The following is a 14,557-nucleotide window of genomic DNA, read 5'->3' on the forward strand; positions in this document are numbered from 1 at the left end:
AGTAACAATGACAGCAACTTGCTTCCCTTCAATTTTGAGGAAAATTTTAAGCAGCAAAAAAACTTTTTTTCATGTTAAAAGCAATCACGAAATTTTCTCTCATGTCCGCCTTTGCTGCTCCTCCTTTTTGTCATAAAATTTCCATTCAATCTTCTTCTTTCACTTCCTTCATTACTGTTATGTCTAAGATGCAGCATGTAATGTATTTTTCTTATTTTCTGTGTCTATCCGTAAGTTCACTTACGATGCGATCTGATTGAAACTATAATCGCATTAGAATCAGATTATTTTCGCATTATTTCCTTACTCACACATTTTCGTCGTTCCTTTATTTTTCTTACTGATTAAATTGATTTTTTTTATGTGTCTATCAGCTAACAAATTCCTTTAATGTTTGAGAATTGCAAGGATTTATTTATTGCTTTTCATGTTTTCATTCTCATTCCCATTCTGTGTAATGTGCTGTCGTGTCTTCTACTTTGTCAGTCATGAAATAAGTTGTAAGTCACACATTTATCTCATGAGTCATTAATGATAATTATTGACACAATTTGTTTTCATTAGGTAGCCCTTCCAATAATCCAAATTACAATCAAACGCTCTTTTGGAATGGGCAAGGACCGAGCTATGGAGGACAGAATCCACCGACATTTAATGGCCAGACACCAAATTATGGTGGACAATATCCAACAAATGGGAATGGTCAAACGCCAAGTTGGAATGGGCAAAACCCTCCAACCTGGAACGGACAGAATCCTACAAACTGGAATGGACAGAATCCTACAAACTGGAACGGACAGAATCCTACAAACTGGAATGGACAACAGCCTCCAAATTGGAACAATCAGAGTCCAACATATAACGGTCAATATCCTTCAACAAATAATGGCCAAAATCCACCTTCCAGCTTCGGTCCTGAAATCCCACCAACATGGAATGAAGGTCAAGATTCCAATGAAATTGAAACTTTCTATGAAATTGGATCACCAAACTCGAGACCGAAACGAGAAGTGAAATTTCCGGAAGACGATGAAAATGTGAGCAACATTCCAGCTATAGATGATGATAATCTAGCTGTATACAATAGAACAATAGATGATGTTCTTGTTGAAAATATTACATCATTTGAAGGACGTGCTTTAAAGCAAATGATGCAGAGTGTCACGAAAATCGATGTTGGTGCACAGTCTCAATTATTTGTAGCTCCAGGATCAACATCTGTGATTTATTTTGAAGTGACAAATTTACGAAATGAGCCAACTTATCACAACTTCAATGTCCAGGACGAGAAGAGATTTTTGCGGCAAATGGAACCAAGATTGTAAGTTTAAGATTTATTTAATTAATTAGTTCTAAAATACATCCTTTCATCCAGCATCTGGCTGCAGCCAAATCAGAAAGAATCCATCCGAGTGACAATATTAGTGCCACAAGGAACTGAAAGTGGCATGAAGGATGTAATTACATTGACATCCCAGAGTCTAATTCAAACACAGCAATCAGTTGTTGTGACAGTTGCTTCAAATGGTGTAGTGGATGCATGGCAACCGCGTCTTTGGTATACATACAACACAAGATGTGATTGGCGTTGGAATTGTGTCGGTGGAGTATGGTCAATTGAAGTTGTAGCCCGAGACTATGAATCTGGATTACTGAGTTTGAAATCCAATCCCGAAGGATTATTGCTACGTGCTCCATTTATAGCTGGAACAAATGAAGAAGTCACAGCGACTTATTCAGCATCATGCTGTGAACCGAGAGTAACAATTACAGCATACGATTTGAATAGGAATCAACGAACAATCCAATTGAATGTCGATGAACCGTGGCTTAGTGAATATGGAATTGCAACCGTTGTTCTTGCCTGTCTATTTCTCATTCTACTCATAATCCTCATAGTTATTTGGGTCAGATGGTGCATTAGCCGTCGACGTGCAGCTCGTGATTTACCATCATATCGACCAGGTGATAGATTCACTGATCCACCACGTGCATCAAGCAGTGCCAACATCTAAGCCATTCCATTTGTAATTTAATATGATAATTTTTGAACAGTTTTGTGTGCCAAGAAAATTTATTTAATTTATAAAATAAAATCAAAGTTAAATCCAGTGATGGACAACCTGTGTGTCACGGCACACCAAGAAAATGTCATGAACTGTATGCCACGTGCGGATTCGGTCTTGGCTTGCAATCAAGGTGGGCCGTGGCATAAAAAAGGTTGTCCACCACTGATTTGACCAAACAATCTCTAAACCCTTTTGATGACATCAGTTCCACTTTAATTTTAGTCAAATATTTACTTCATCATGTTTGATAATGGTAGCCTGTAAATATTTAACTTTATTTTCATGCTCTACCCCAAAAAATATAATTCATAGAAATACGTGACACATGATCTTACTCACAGAAAGCATAAAGGATTTGAGGAGTAAATAAATTGAATCATTCATCAAAGTATTTTCATCTCTCATACTCATACCATTTGGGACTATTATCATCATCCATATCAACATCATCTTTGCTCAAGCAACAGAGTGCATGAAGAAGAAACAACTGACATGGAAAGTTGGATATACTTTTTGGCGAATTGAGACGCAATTTTCGTTGGCTTAAAAAATATAATCCTGTCATTTGAGCCAGTGGTGGGCAACCTTTGTGCCGCGGCACGCCTTGTTGGTAAGCCTCGACTGAAGCTGCTCACATCATGCGGTTCTTGGAATTTCTAATTTTTTGGAGGACATACTAGAGTGCCGCGACACACAGGTTGTCCACAACTGACTTAAGCTGACAAATATGTCCTATATCAACAAGATGAATGGATAAAGAAGCATTTAAGGTCGTCAAATAAATAAATGTTCAGTATAATCGGCTAATATCCAATAAAGAATGTCTCATAATAACATTGGCCGTTGACAAACAACACATGCTCTACAGTAGATCACTTTGAAGCCTTATGGTCATAAATCCATATGACAATACTCATGTGAATTGCCATCTATTGACATAGGTTGTCGTATAAATGTCAGGCTGTAGAATTATTGTTAGGCGATGATTTTTATGTTGTGTTATTGTACAGTTGACAAAAGGTCGCTTCCTTTAAACATTTCAGATCATAAATTTTATATTGATATTTGGACATGTCCGGCTTGTAGACAGTAGGACATAATTTCAGCATCAATCCTTGCATTGAAAATTCCACAGCAAGAAGCAGAAAAAATCTTTTGGCAAATAAACAGAATGAAAAGAGAAATGAAGATAGGATATAGAGTGGTAGCGTATGTGCTTGAGAGCCACTTGAACGTTCCTTATTGTTGATATAAGGATTCACTGATTGTTTCAATTGTAGATTATCTCATCTGTCTCAGCATGTCGAATTTACAGTGAAATAATAGATAAATATGAAGGAATGAAAATTTTACAGCAAAATGTGCTGTTAAGATGTGTATATTGATATTATATGATGCGTCATATGATACTCGAGTAAACAGCATGCGATATTTCAATGGTAAAACGTACATCCATATGTGAATTGACAATGATATGTAAACATTGAATTACGTGAGCTAACTCTGCACATTCTCTGCATATGTGTAATATTTTTGAAAATCAAGAGCAAGGATGAAATTCCTTACATTATTATATGTAGCTTAACATTCAATTGTGTACTTTCTCTAGATCAGTGGTGGGCAACCTGTGTGCTGCGACACATAAACACAGTGGTAGGCAACTTGGTGGTTAGCCTCGACTGTAACTGAACATAGCATACTATTCATGGTTATGTGTGCCGCGGAACACAGGTTGTCCACCACTGCACTAGTTTGCTGCAAAAAATTTTCGAAATGCCATCGACTACATGTCGTGTGATAGTTCTAGTCGTGGCTTCCTAATAAGATGGGCCGTATCATAAAAAGGTTGATCAGCACTGCTTTAGATCCACTCTTTTTCTTGGCAGCAAATCCTTTTTATGTACACAAAAATATCAAAATATTTCAGCAAGTCACGATGGCTTTTAAGAATATCAATACATACCTTTCCCTTTCCTACATGATTCTAAAGATTTTTTTTTCTATCCATTCTTCAGATGAAAGTTACTTTAATGTTGAGTAATAAAGTGATTTTCGACAGTTTTTAACAGAGTTGGGAAGTTAAGGAAGTTGATTTGTTTTGTGGATGTCTTCACGAGGAAGGTAGAAGAATTCATGGAAGGAAGCCGTTGACAGAGACATTATTGCGGCAATAGGGTCAGTTTTTGGTGACATCTGAAGAAGACCATGGATCACAATTCTATATTCTAATAGGTGACAATGAAGGAAGCCAAGAATCGTAATTGATCAATAACAGCGAAGTATATCAGAAATATGCCTTGTATCAAAATAAATCACCATTTTGTTGGAATTGGATTCTTGTATTGGCCCATCAACGGTATACAATCGCCTTTCAACGGCAACAGTGAACGGGATAAAGAAGATCCATAATTATTATATGACAATTTGCCATATAGCCAGATAACCCCCGATAGCTCAGCAGTAGGAGCATGCGACTGCAAATCCAAGGACATGAGTTCAAGTCCCACTTGATATCCGTTAATCCGATTTATGCTTTTCCTGTCAGATCATCAATCAGCACCAACCCTGAGCATGCTTTTACATGAATCGATTTACTGCAATTTAACAAAGTCATTATTTCGAAGATTAGGAGATGGAGATGGAAAAAGAAACAAGCAAAAGCTTTTAATCGATAAAATGAGATTCCTCACATTTATTTCAATGGGATCTAACAGAAAAGTTTTCATGTTTTTATCAAATTCTTCTCGTTCTGCTTTTTTGCTCAATCACGTTAATTAATTTTACTCTCTTTTTTTTGTGTCTTTATCTTTAATGATTATGCTGTTGCCAAAAAAAAGGCGAATTTAATTTTGTCATTCAGCATTTGTAATTACTTTCATTCTCTCCCTCTTCTTTTTTGGAGCTTCGCAAATGTCAAATGAGATTTTCGTCTTTCCTTTGAGTTATGCAATTTGTAAAGCGAAATTAAATATTTTCTCATTTAATTCATAGAAAAATAGTTTCGAATATCTCGGAAACGTTTTACTTTACTTCCTTTGCTTTATGGAATGAGAATTAAATAATAATATAAAATTGTGTTAAGGCTTGGAAATTTTATAATTACAAATTATTCTTAAATTCGCTGAGTGGATGCTCAGATCTTGATTATTCTGCTGGTTGCATGGTGCAGTTTCCGATGAACTCTAAATGCGGCAATGGGCCCTCGTGCGCTTTGCCAAGGAAGTAGTTAAGTTATATGATTCTTCTCATAGCAACACAAATGAAGAAGGTTCCATTATGGATCATTTAAGGATCCGCTTAGTCTCTTTAATTAACACCAAATGGAAGCCGCCTCTAGGCAGCGAAAAAGCGGTAATGGTCAAGTTGGTTAGGAAGTCGGGCAATCGACTCATAGGTTCCGGGTTCGATCCCAGGGAAAGTCCACTTGGATTCGGGTACTTTTTCGCTGTTCTAGTCACATCAACTCGTACGTTGTATTGATGTACCCTGGGTCATACAACGTGCAAAGTTGGGGAATCTGTACAAAATGCGTCTGTTAGGATATTAAAAACAGTCATCACTTAGATGATGATTGGTTCCTATTGATCCAATTCATCGTCTTCAATAATTTTGTTAACGTTTCAACGTAAAAATCAACATGTTTGAATGTCATATGCCATTGCTCGGGTTCTGCTAACCTGTACAAGATGCGTTTTTGGAAATTAAAAAGCTTAAGGCTATGGTCACTTGGTATTAAAAATTGACAGAAGGAAATCAGAGTTAGAATCAGCTTTCAGCACCAACTGCGGGAGGCCATGGATTACAATTGATATGTGCAGTCAATCAGGAAGAGGAAGAAGAAATCGATATTCACCAATTGATTTTTCCAGCCAGAAAAATTGAGTAAGTAAGCATAGTTAAGACAAGTTAGGATAGTTTGAGGTTATATTAGGTATGTACCTGAATTGATCAAATGCGTCTCAACTCCAAATAGCTTAAAAAAGTTATAATCATCAGTGTAGCCAAAAATGACATTTTCCGCATAGTATCGCACAGAAACTTGAACAATGGAAACATAAAAAGGCACTTATAATGCTAATGCAATCTCTCTTTTATTCCTTCACAAAAAATCACTCATTTCCATGATAATACGCCTAATTTCATCCATCTCCATCCCTTCATAATGAGCATTCGTACCTATAACTGTAATAATCGTATACATTTATTATTCTTAATATCATATGCGACTCTACAGCTTCATAAAAAAATAGAAGACATGACAAAAATTCTATAAACGTACGACCTGCCATTTAATTTTACCCATTTTTTTGCCATGCTCCCCTTCATGAATGTCATATCCTTCTTTTATATGCGAAATATTTACATTTTGACTTTTCAATTACCGACTGAAAAGCGCTTTCAAGAGTATCATGACACATGAACGAATGATATTATGTTGTCGCATCATTAAAAGCACTTTTTGTCTCTTCTCATTCATTCATTCATTCGACAAAGCATAAAAAAATTCTGGATTAATGTAAAAAAATTGAAATCTCGTGATATCGAGTGACTTTAGCGCATTTTTAGGCAGCAATTAGAAATTTATTATATTCACACCGTTTTCACGTGTGAATGTATTGAATTTGTTCAGATTGAAAAATCAGTTTTTTGGATTTTACAGCCAAACTAAGCATAATGGCAAGTTTTGTTCTATCGCAAAAAGTTTGTGCCTAGAATTCCTCACCATAATCAAAAAACAGATTTGAAATTGGTTGAGGCATTGCTGAGAAAATCGAAAAATTCGCTTTCTGTAAGCAAGCAAACAAGCAAACAAGCAAACAAGCAAACAAGCAAACAAGCAAACAAGCAAACAAGCAAACAAGCAAACAAGCAAACAAGCAAACAAGTTAATCAGCAAGAAATCTCAATAACCAGACATCGTAGAGACTTCTAGTTTTTTGCAATCGATCCGTGTTGCTCTATAGAAGAGCTGATTAGTTTTTGGACATGCTAGGAGCAGCCGTTGCTTCTAAAAAAACCAAAAACTTTCGTTTTCATACAAAATTTCAAAATCAATGTTTTCTATGATTTTTTGAAAGATTGAACATTGCATGAAAACTGATTCTGCAAATATGTGCCAAGCGAAGCTTGACCTATGAGGCCTGATTCCTCAAACATTTGCCAAAATACCCGCTGGAACCTGATCCTCAAACATTTGTAGCTTGGCCTACCCGATGACGCCTGATTTCAAACATTGCCAAGCGAAGCTTGGCCTACCTGATGACGCCTGATTCCTCAAACCTTTTTGCCAAAGCTTTTACCCGCTGGAGCCTGGAATGACGCCTGATTCCTCATTGCCAAGCGAAGCGTGAGCTCAAACATTTGCCAAGGTACGCCTGATCCTCAAACATTTGCCAAGCGAAAACGCCTGATTCCTCAAACATTTAAGAAGCTTGGCCTGACTTTTTATGGAACGGTGTGAATATATCCGCATTGGGTTTCTACCCGATACACTAGTTAACTAACGGTTATTTCAAATTTAAATTTCAATTTCATTCGCCACCAACTTCAGGTATGTTTAAAAATGAAATTAAAATCATTAATTATGGAATTTATGTAGGAATGATTACTAGATTTAAGACTATGTGATCAGTCAATAACTCAATAAAACTGACATTACAAACTTAATTGAGTTCTCTACGATGACTGGTTAACTAGTTTTTAACGACTGACCGAACAATATGTTTTATTAAGCTGCTCCTTTTTAAAAATCCGCTAAAAATTTACATACATAAATGGCACGAATGTGAGAACGTTTCATCTTTCTTAATTGCTCATGCAATTAAACTTTATGTTGACACAGAATGCTGTAATGAGTCAAACAGATTTTCGTTAATTAAATTTCATAATTTTTAGGAGTAATTTTGTTGTTGATTTTAAGGCTTTTTTGTGTACAACATGAAATTTTTATGTCAAATGTGGCATTAAAATGTTTATGTGGATTTATGTTTTAATAAAAAATATTTATTTTATTTTAGATTCTAAAATATTTAATGCTTCATGTCCCATACATATTTTATTATTAATTTGAAAATTATTGTTTGTTCCAGTGAGATTGTAGATTAATGGCTTTAGTCAAATTTGAAAATATATGGACGATATCCTTATTTAATTTATTTACAAATATTTCAAATAAATCCTGTTCGGAAATTACGTAACGCTAGAAGTAGCTTTCTTAGATCCCATCCCCACTGCTTAACTGTAATGCTTTGCAACAAAATCTTACTTCCTATAATTGATTAATACGACCAGTGAAGTAAGTGCTTACTTACTTATTTCGATAGCCGTACAGAACAACTGTGATCCATGGTCTCTCTTAGTTGACTTTATCGCTGATTGTCATTTGCCAATTCCAAATGTTATTCAGGTTCCATCAACAGCTACTTTCCACTAAACGTTACGTAATTTCCAAACATACCCTAACAATACAGTATGGCTTTAATAATTGCACAACTTTCATATGATAATAATGTGCATGGATGGAATTAACTTAGCAGGTAAATGATTGTCATTCAAATAATGTTCCCCTCAGGACATAAAATAAAGTTGAAAGTGAAATTGTACAGCTTTCAAAATCTACTTGGCGCTTTAGTTGTTCCATTGAGTGTTCCAAAGTTTTGTAAAGCAGTACCAAGATTGTGAAAAATAATTCCAGCAAAATGAGCCCAAGGTCTTTCGACTGCGCTAATTGGTTGTTGTTGTTGTTTTGGTTGAGCAAGTGCAGTAATTGAAGGCTGAAAATTAAGCATGTTTACATTTTTATTATTTCAGGTTTATATTTTTGCATACTATAATTAAATGGGATATAAATTGCCCGAGCGACATGAATGAAGAAGGATTCGTCAATATGTCTGCCAAATGGAGGCGGAATACAGTTCGGACAGAGCCTTAAAAGCTCCGTGAGCCTTCTTCACTTGAGTCGCTCTGGATTATAATAAAGAGTTTCCGATGCAACAGTCAAAACTGGATGTTTCGATCTAAATCTCGAGAATTTGTAGAGACTGAGACATCGGAAACTCTTAGTTCTGCTTAAATTAATCAACAATTATGTAAAGGATATGTCAACTGTCGTATAACCATCTCAATTATTCTATGAAGTTCTAAATCAGACTAAAATACTTATATGAAGGGTTCAACAACTATAAAAAGGGGAAAATCAACTGATTGCACTTGCAAATAAAATTTGAATATTAAACGACAGTTGACATTATTTTTCAAAACTTAATAAACAATTCTTTATTTTCCATAGAAAATCTTTTTAACTTACAGCTATCAATAAAATACACAGCAAAACCACTGACGACTTCATGTCTGATTGATGTTCAAATTCCAACTCAATATGTTGAAGGTTTTCGCGGAAATATTTATATACCGAAGAAAGTATCGAGGTCAATCCTCTATTTCTGTATGATAAATGTCTTTGTACTATCTTGGTGAAATTTTTATGCTTCATATGAAAGTTTTTGTAGACGTAGACATGTGGATTGCAGACGGTGATGGAATTTTTATGGTCAGCAATTTCATAAAGTCGCAGTATTTTTATAGAAGCTTAGCATTATTTACATTTTTAAGTCTAATTATTTTTGCCTCAATTTTGGATGTTCCTGATGATTACTTTCCAATCGCTAATAAGCCACTGCCAACTCCCTTGAAAAAGTTCGCCATAGCAGTGATTGCTGGATTCTTAATTGGTTGAATTGATGGAAGTGTGGGTAATCCGGGAAATGATGGAAATTGTGGACGGGCTGTGGCTTCCAAGATCTATTCAGAATGTGATTAAAAATGGTAAATCTTTAGAAAATTCTAAAGAACCTGCATATGGTTTCAAATGTTTGGCTATGTTCCTTCCCGATCGAGTGATATTAAGCTTCGAACAGCCATGGAGCTTATGAGTATGCTCACTAAATTTAGCATAATCTAATGCATTGCTGGAATACACTCATTTAGGTGATTATGTCCATTGTCTGTATAGACCCGATCAACACAAGTTTTTCATGGATGCTAAATGGTGGCCATATGACATGTTGCGATTTTCATGACAACTGTCATAAAAGTTGTGGTTTTGTGACAGGTAACATGAAAATTACCGCTTGGAAGTCATATTGCAACCATTTGGTGGCCATGAATAAACTGTATTGATCGGGTCTGTACAGACAGTGAGCGACATGACACCTAAAAGAGCCTGCCCATGAGTATACTCAAACAATGTAACATTACATGCTCAATTTTGGAAGCATACTCACGAACATTCTCCTAGACAGTTCAAAGCTCAATATCACCAAATAATCCAAAAAATTCTAAACCTTAACATACCACACAAGCCAACACGATAAAGACAACAAAATAAAGCTTCATAACTGATAAAAATGTAAAATAAGACTCTTGACTTTATGAGACTTAACGAATCTTTTATATATAAAAATAACATTTAGGTCAATGTCATCAATTTCACTGTCACATCCACTCCTGTTGTCACTCATATTTTTTTCATACACAAAAACAAGTCGAAAGCAGCTTGCCGAATAAAATGATAATGAATTTATGCAAAAAAATCTCCGTGTTTTATTGTCAATGAACTTCAAGATGTTATACAATCAAGTTTTAGGTTCCACATTGAAACTTTTCATTAACAAATTAATCATTAAGTCGATGACAAATTTCACTTTCCGATGCTGCAGTCATAGCACGTGTTTCCAAAGCATCTACAACCATTGTTTTGCTGTTGATATCCTCTATTATTATTGTTTCCTCTGGAATTGTAGCTGCTGGAACTGTAAGAGCTTCTTGAGGATGACGAATACCCTCTGTTGGAATTCCGCTGAGCAGGTCGGGCAGTAACCCGATTGCTTGTGTTGGGCCTTCTGTTATTATAGCCTGGTGATGGAGATCCAACAACACAGTTGTTGCAGACTTGTCTTGCTATTCTTGGTGAACTAAAGGCAAACTTCACATAAAATGCTCATAACTTTACAGATCATCTTCACTCACCCATCATCCGGTACTGGTGGCTCCTCAGAACTTCCTAACGAAAATGCACAAACTGCACTAATGCATACGATCAATGCAAAAATTAGAATTTTAGAATTCATTTTTGAGTGAACTCAACTGTTTAACCTTTTAATTATGAATGAGGGAGATGAGTGTCTGCAATTAAACTTTTATAGAAAAATGTTCATTAATGAAATAAGATTGTTTATTATTCTATTTCTATCCGTCACGACTTTTCAATAGATTATATCATCTAGCTAGAAGTACAAAGTAAGTGGAATTTAGTGGAGTAATAGTATCCCTAGTGGACAATATGGCATAATGCCTAGCTCAAAGTGAGCAACCTGTCTGTCGTTAATTTTTTTGGAAATGCCATGAACTTTATGCTATGTACGGTTTCAAACAAATCTTATCATCATGATATCCCTATTATAATAACTAGACCTAAAATCGAATATTGACGTTACTTCCGGAACACTAGACACGGAGACGGAACACTACTAAACATTATGTCAGACAGACTTACTGCCTTACAATTTGAGTCGAAAAAGGATGGAATCGAAGTATCGAGTATGCAAGGAATCTAACGATCGAGATTTCAAGAAGATTTCAGGTGTCAATCAAACTCCATATCGTTTTTTTTTTTCTTGATGAAATTGTTCAAGTTGCTTGGGGTTTTTGAGAAAACAATCAAAAACTTTTGGCTATGACCCTTCTGAGAGCTGGTTGAGGGGTTAGGCAACAGAATGGATACCTTTTATTGTTCCTAATGTGATAACATGAGTTCGATTTCCATTACTAACCAATCTCTCAATCAAGTGATTGGCAACCTGTGTGAAACCCGTGAGCAGCCAGGTTCAGGGTTACCACCAAGATATGTCGGTTAACCTTTTTATGCCGATAATAAAAGGATTTGTACAATAGTAATGATATTACACAGTTTCAAGTAGAAGTATAAAGACCTGATCGGAATACCCCGAACATGGATTGTAACTTGACATTGAAAACTCAATTTCCATCATATTAATCGCAAGATGTATTATCAATAAATATGGCTAATATGATGAATATTAAGCTTAATGCCTCATAGTCTTCACATTTAAATTAATAAAAATGTGATTTATTTCATTTACGTTTTAATGAGAATTATGATTTTATCTCACAATAAAATCTCCGCCATAAACAATTTAATTTTGTTTTACGTCTCTTAAATATTCCCTTTGTGATTCATCATCATCGCGGCTTTTCAAGACACATCAAAATAAATTAAATTTCGAAAAAAATTTCCTTTTTGGACAGAAAGAAGAAAAAAACAGCAAAAGGATCTCAAAGGATAATGAAATTAATGTCGGTTCATTCTATCCACTTTCTATAATCTCCAATGCCACAGTAAAATGTCAAAGTTAGTGTGAAGAGGGTAACCGAAATGAAAACCATGTACGAGATACAAAAAACCGAAAGAAATTAATTCCGATTTAATTTAATTTAATGACCATTAAATCTCATCTCCAAATTGGCACAATTTTGCAGCCATCTACCAATGGAGAGCCGAGGTTGCTTTTTTGTGTGGATGTGCAACTTAAGCTCCAAAAATACCTCAACTCATTTTTTAATTCTTGCTAATTTGAGAAGTGCAAAATCGACCCCTTTTAATTATCCGGTAAAAATATAATTAAAGTAATTGAATGTGATGTGCTGGCTTGAATTGAATACTGATGTGTTTATTTATCTAATTAAATATTCATCAGCATATGAGAATCTGTAACTGCTTATTATTATCGTCATCAACAATACAGCTTCATTATGATAAATTTATCATTTGCGGGTACAATTTGCAATATTTTTTAGCGCATTTTTGAAAATTGGCAGCTTAATAAAACACTTTGTCTGTTCGGTCGGCTGCCGTAAAGAACTCGCTAACCAGATATTAAGTTATTAGCGAATCACAAAGTCTTAAATCTTGTAATCATTCCTAAATTCGATAATTAATGATTTTAATTTCATTCATATTTCATTTGTAAACATACGTGAAGTTGGCTGCGAATGAAAAGTTTTACTCGGAAATTTGAATTTCGAATAGCCGTTATAAATATTATTTTCTATATCAGTTGTGGACAACCTTCGATTTTTCGCGGAACACCTTGATGATAAGCCACGACTGTACATTAGTGTGCCGCGGCACACAGTTTGTCCACTTCTGTTCTTTATGGATTAACAACTCAACAGAAAAATTTCAAATTTTCCAAAACTGTTAGAAAATTTGAATTTCAAAAATCCGTTAATTAATCAATTTCTGATTGCTGGGACAGAAATGCGCTTAGGACACTCGAAAGGAACAAGTACTGTATCAATTTTTTCCTCCATTCGCTCCTGTAAATTCTCTCATTCTAATCGTCTTAGAATCAAAAGGTTCGTTTAATCTTCTTTGTACTTCTCATTTACCCCTCTCAATATTAAGCCCTAATTCAAGTGTTTCCTCCCTCGCATATAAAAATCATTTTTTATTAAAAGAATTTTTTTCATTCCTGCCTATTTTTTTATTATTATTCCTCAAGCGAATAATCCCAGATCAGAATAACTGCACCAAATTGAAATTGTTTCGTTCAATGGATGTGATGCAATAAAATTGAATTTAAGAAGAAAATCAAAACACACAAGACGAAATAAATTTTTACGATTGAGGGTCGCGTTTCTGACAATTGCTTTAAAAAAAAGAAGGAAGAAGGAACGTCGGAGGGGATGAATTGTAACGGAATCACGGCAAAATTGAAATTTATGTCTTTCAATATTCATCGCATGCTTTCGCATTAGATGTGACATTGTTTGCTTTCCATAATTGCATGCATGTGAGCAAGCGAATAATCTGATTATGCAGAAGCGACTAGGAAAGCTATAAAGAATGTGATTTAAAACTTCCGGGTAGAAAATGGGGTATGGTAAATTTTATTTAAATTTTGTGAATTTTTTTGGAGTTGACTGTTTAAGTGACTATCCCTATGGGCACAAATTATTTATGGCAGGCCATGTAACCATCGTGAATGCCATGTGGCCGTCATTTGGATGTCATATGTTTTTGAAAAACTCGTGGCAATCGGATGCTATTTGAGGGTTTGCTTGTGTAGCCTAACAGTTACTTACTTCGCTGGTGATACAAATCAATTGAGATCCGTGATCTCCCATTAATGAGGCATGAAGTTGGCTTCCACTTATCAATTCCCGATTTCTAGTACAATACTATCTAGACCAACAGCTTCGGGTTCTTGAGACACCCATGAGCATTCTTGTCATCTTAAAAGTCAGACTTAAAGACCTTACTTAATTGAACTTCCACAGGTCTTCTAATAAGATGTCTAGCCTGTAGTTGGCATACAAATAGAATTGATCAGCAAAATGAGACCGTCTTCAGTTGATGGTCAATGCTGTAGATTGCCACTTTCTGTAAAGAGTCCAGGAACATCCAA

The 14,557-nt window shown here is 35.2% G+C and overlaps 1 protein-coding gene across 1 annotated transcript; it reads left to right on the top strand.

Annotated features, from left to right (window-relative positions):
* Positions 1 to 851: 851 nt before the first annotated feature.
* On the top strand, positions 852 to 2,153 carry LOC139097910 (uncharacterized). Its single transcript, XM_070649874.1, has 2 exons — positions 852 to 1,321; positions 1,376 to 2,153. Exons 1-2 carry the CDS (start codon positions 1,149 to 1,151, stop codon positions 2,013 to 2,015), a joined length of 813 nt encoding a protein of 270 aa, XP_070505975.1. The 5' UTR covers positions 852 to 1,148; the 3' UTR covers positions 2,016 to 2,153.
* The last annotated feature ends 12,404 nt before the right edge of the window (positions 2,154 to 14,557 follow it).

Source organism: Chironomus tepperi, unplaced genomic scaffold (genome assembly GCF_022539635.2).
Source record: "Chironomus tepperi strain 1889 unplaced genomic scaffold, CSIRO-AGI_Ctep_v1 contig_441, whole genome shotgun sequence".
NCBI lineage: Eukaryota > Metazoa > Arthropoda > Insecta > Diptera > Chironomidae > Chironomus > Chironomus tepperi.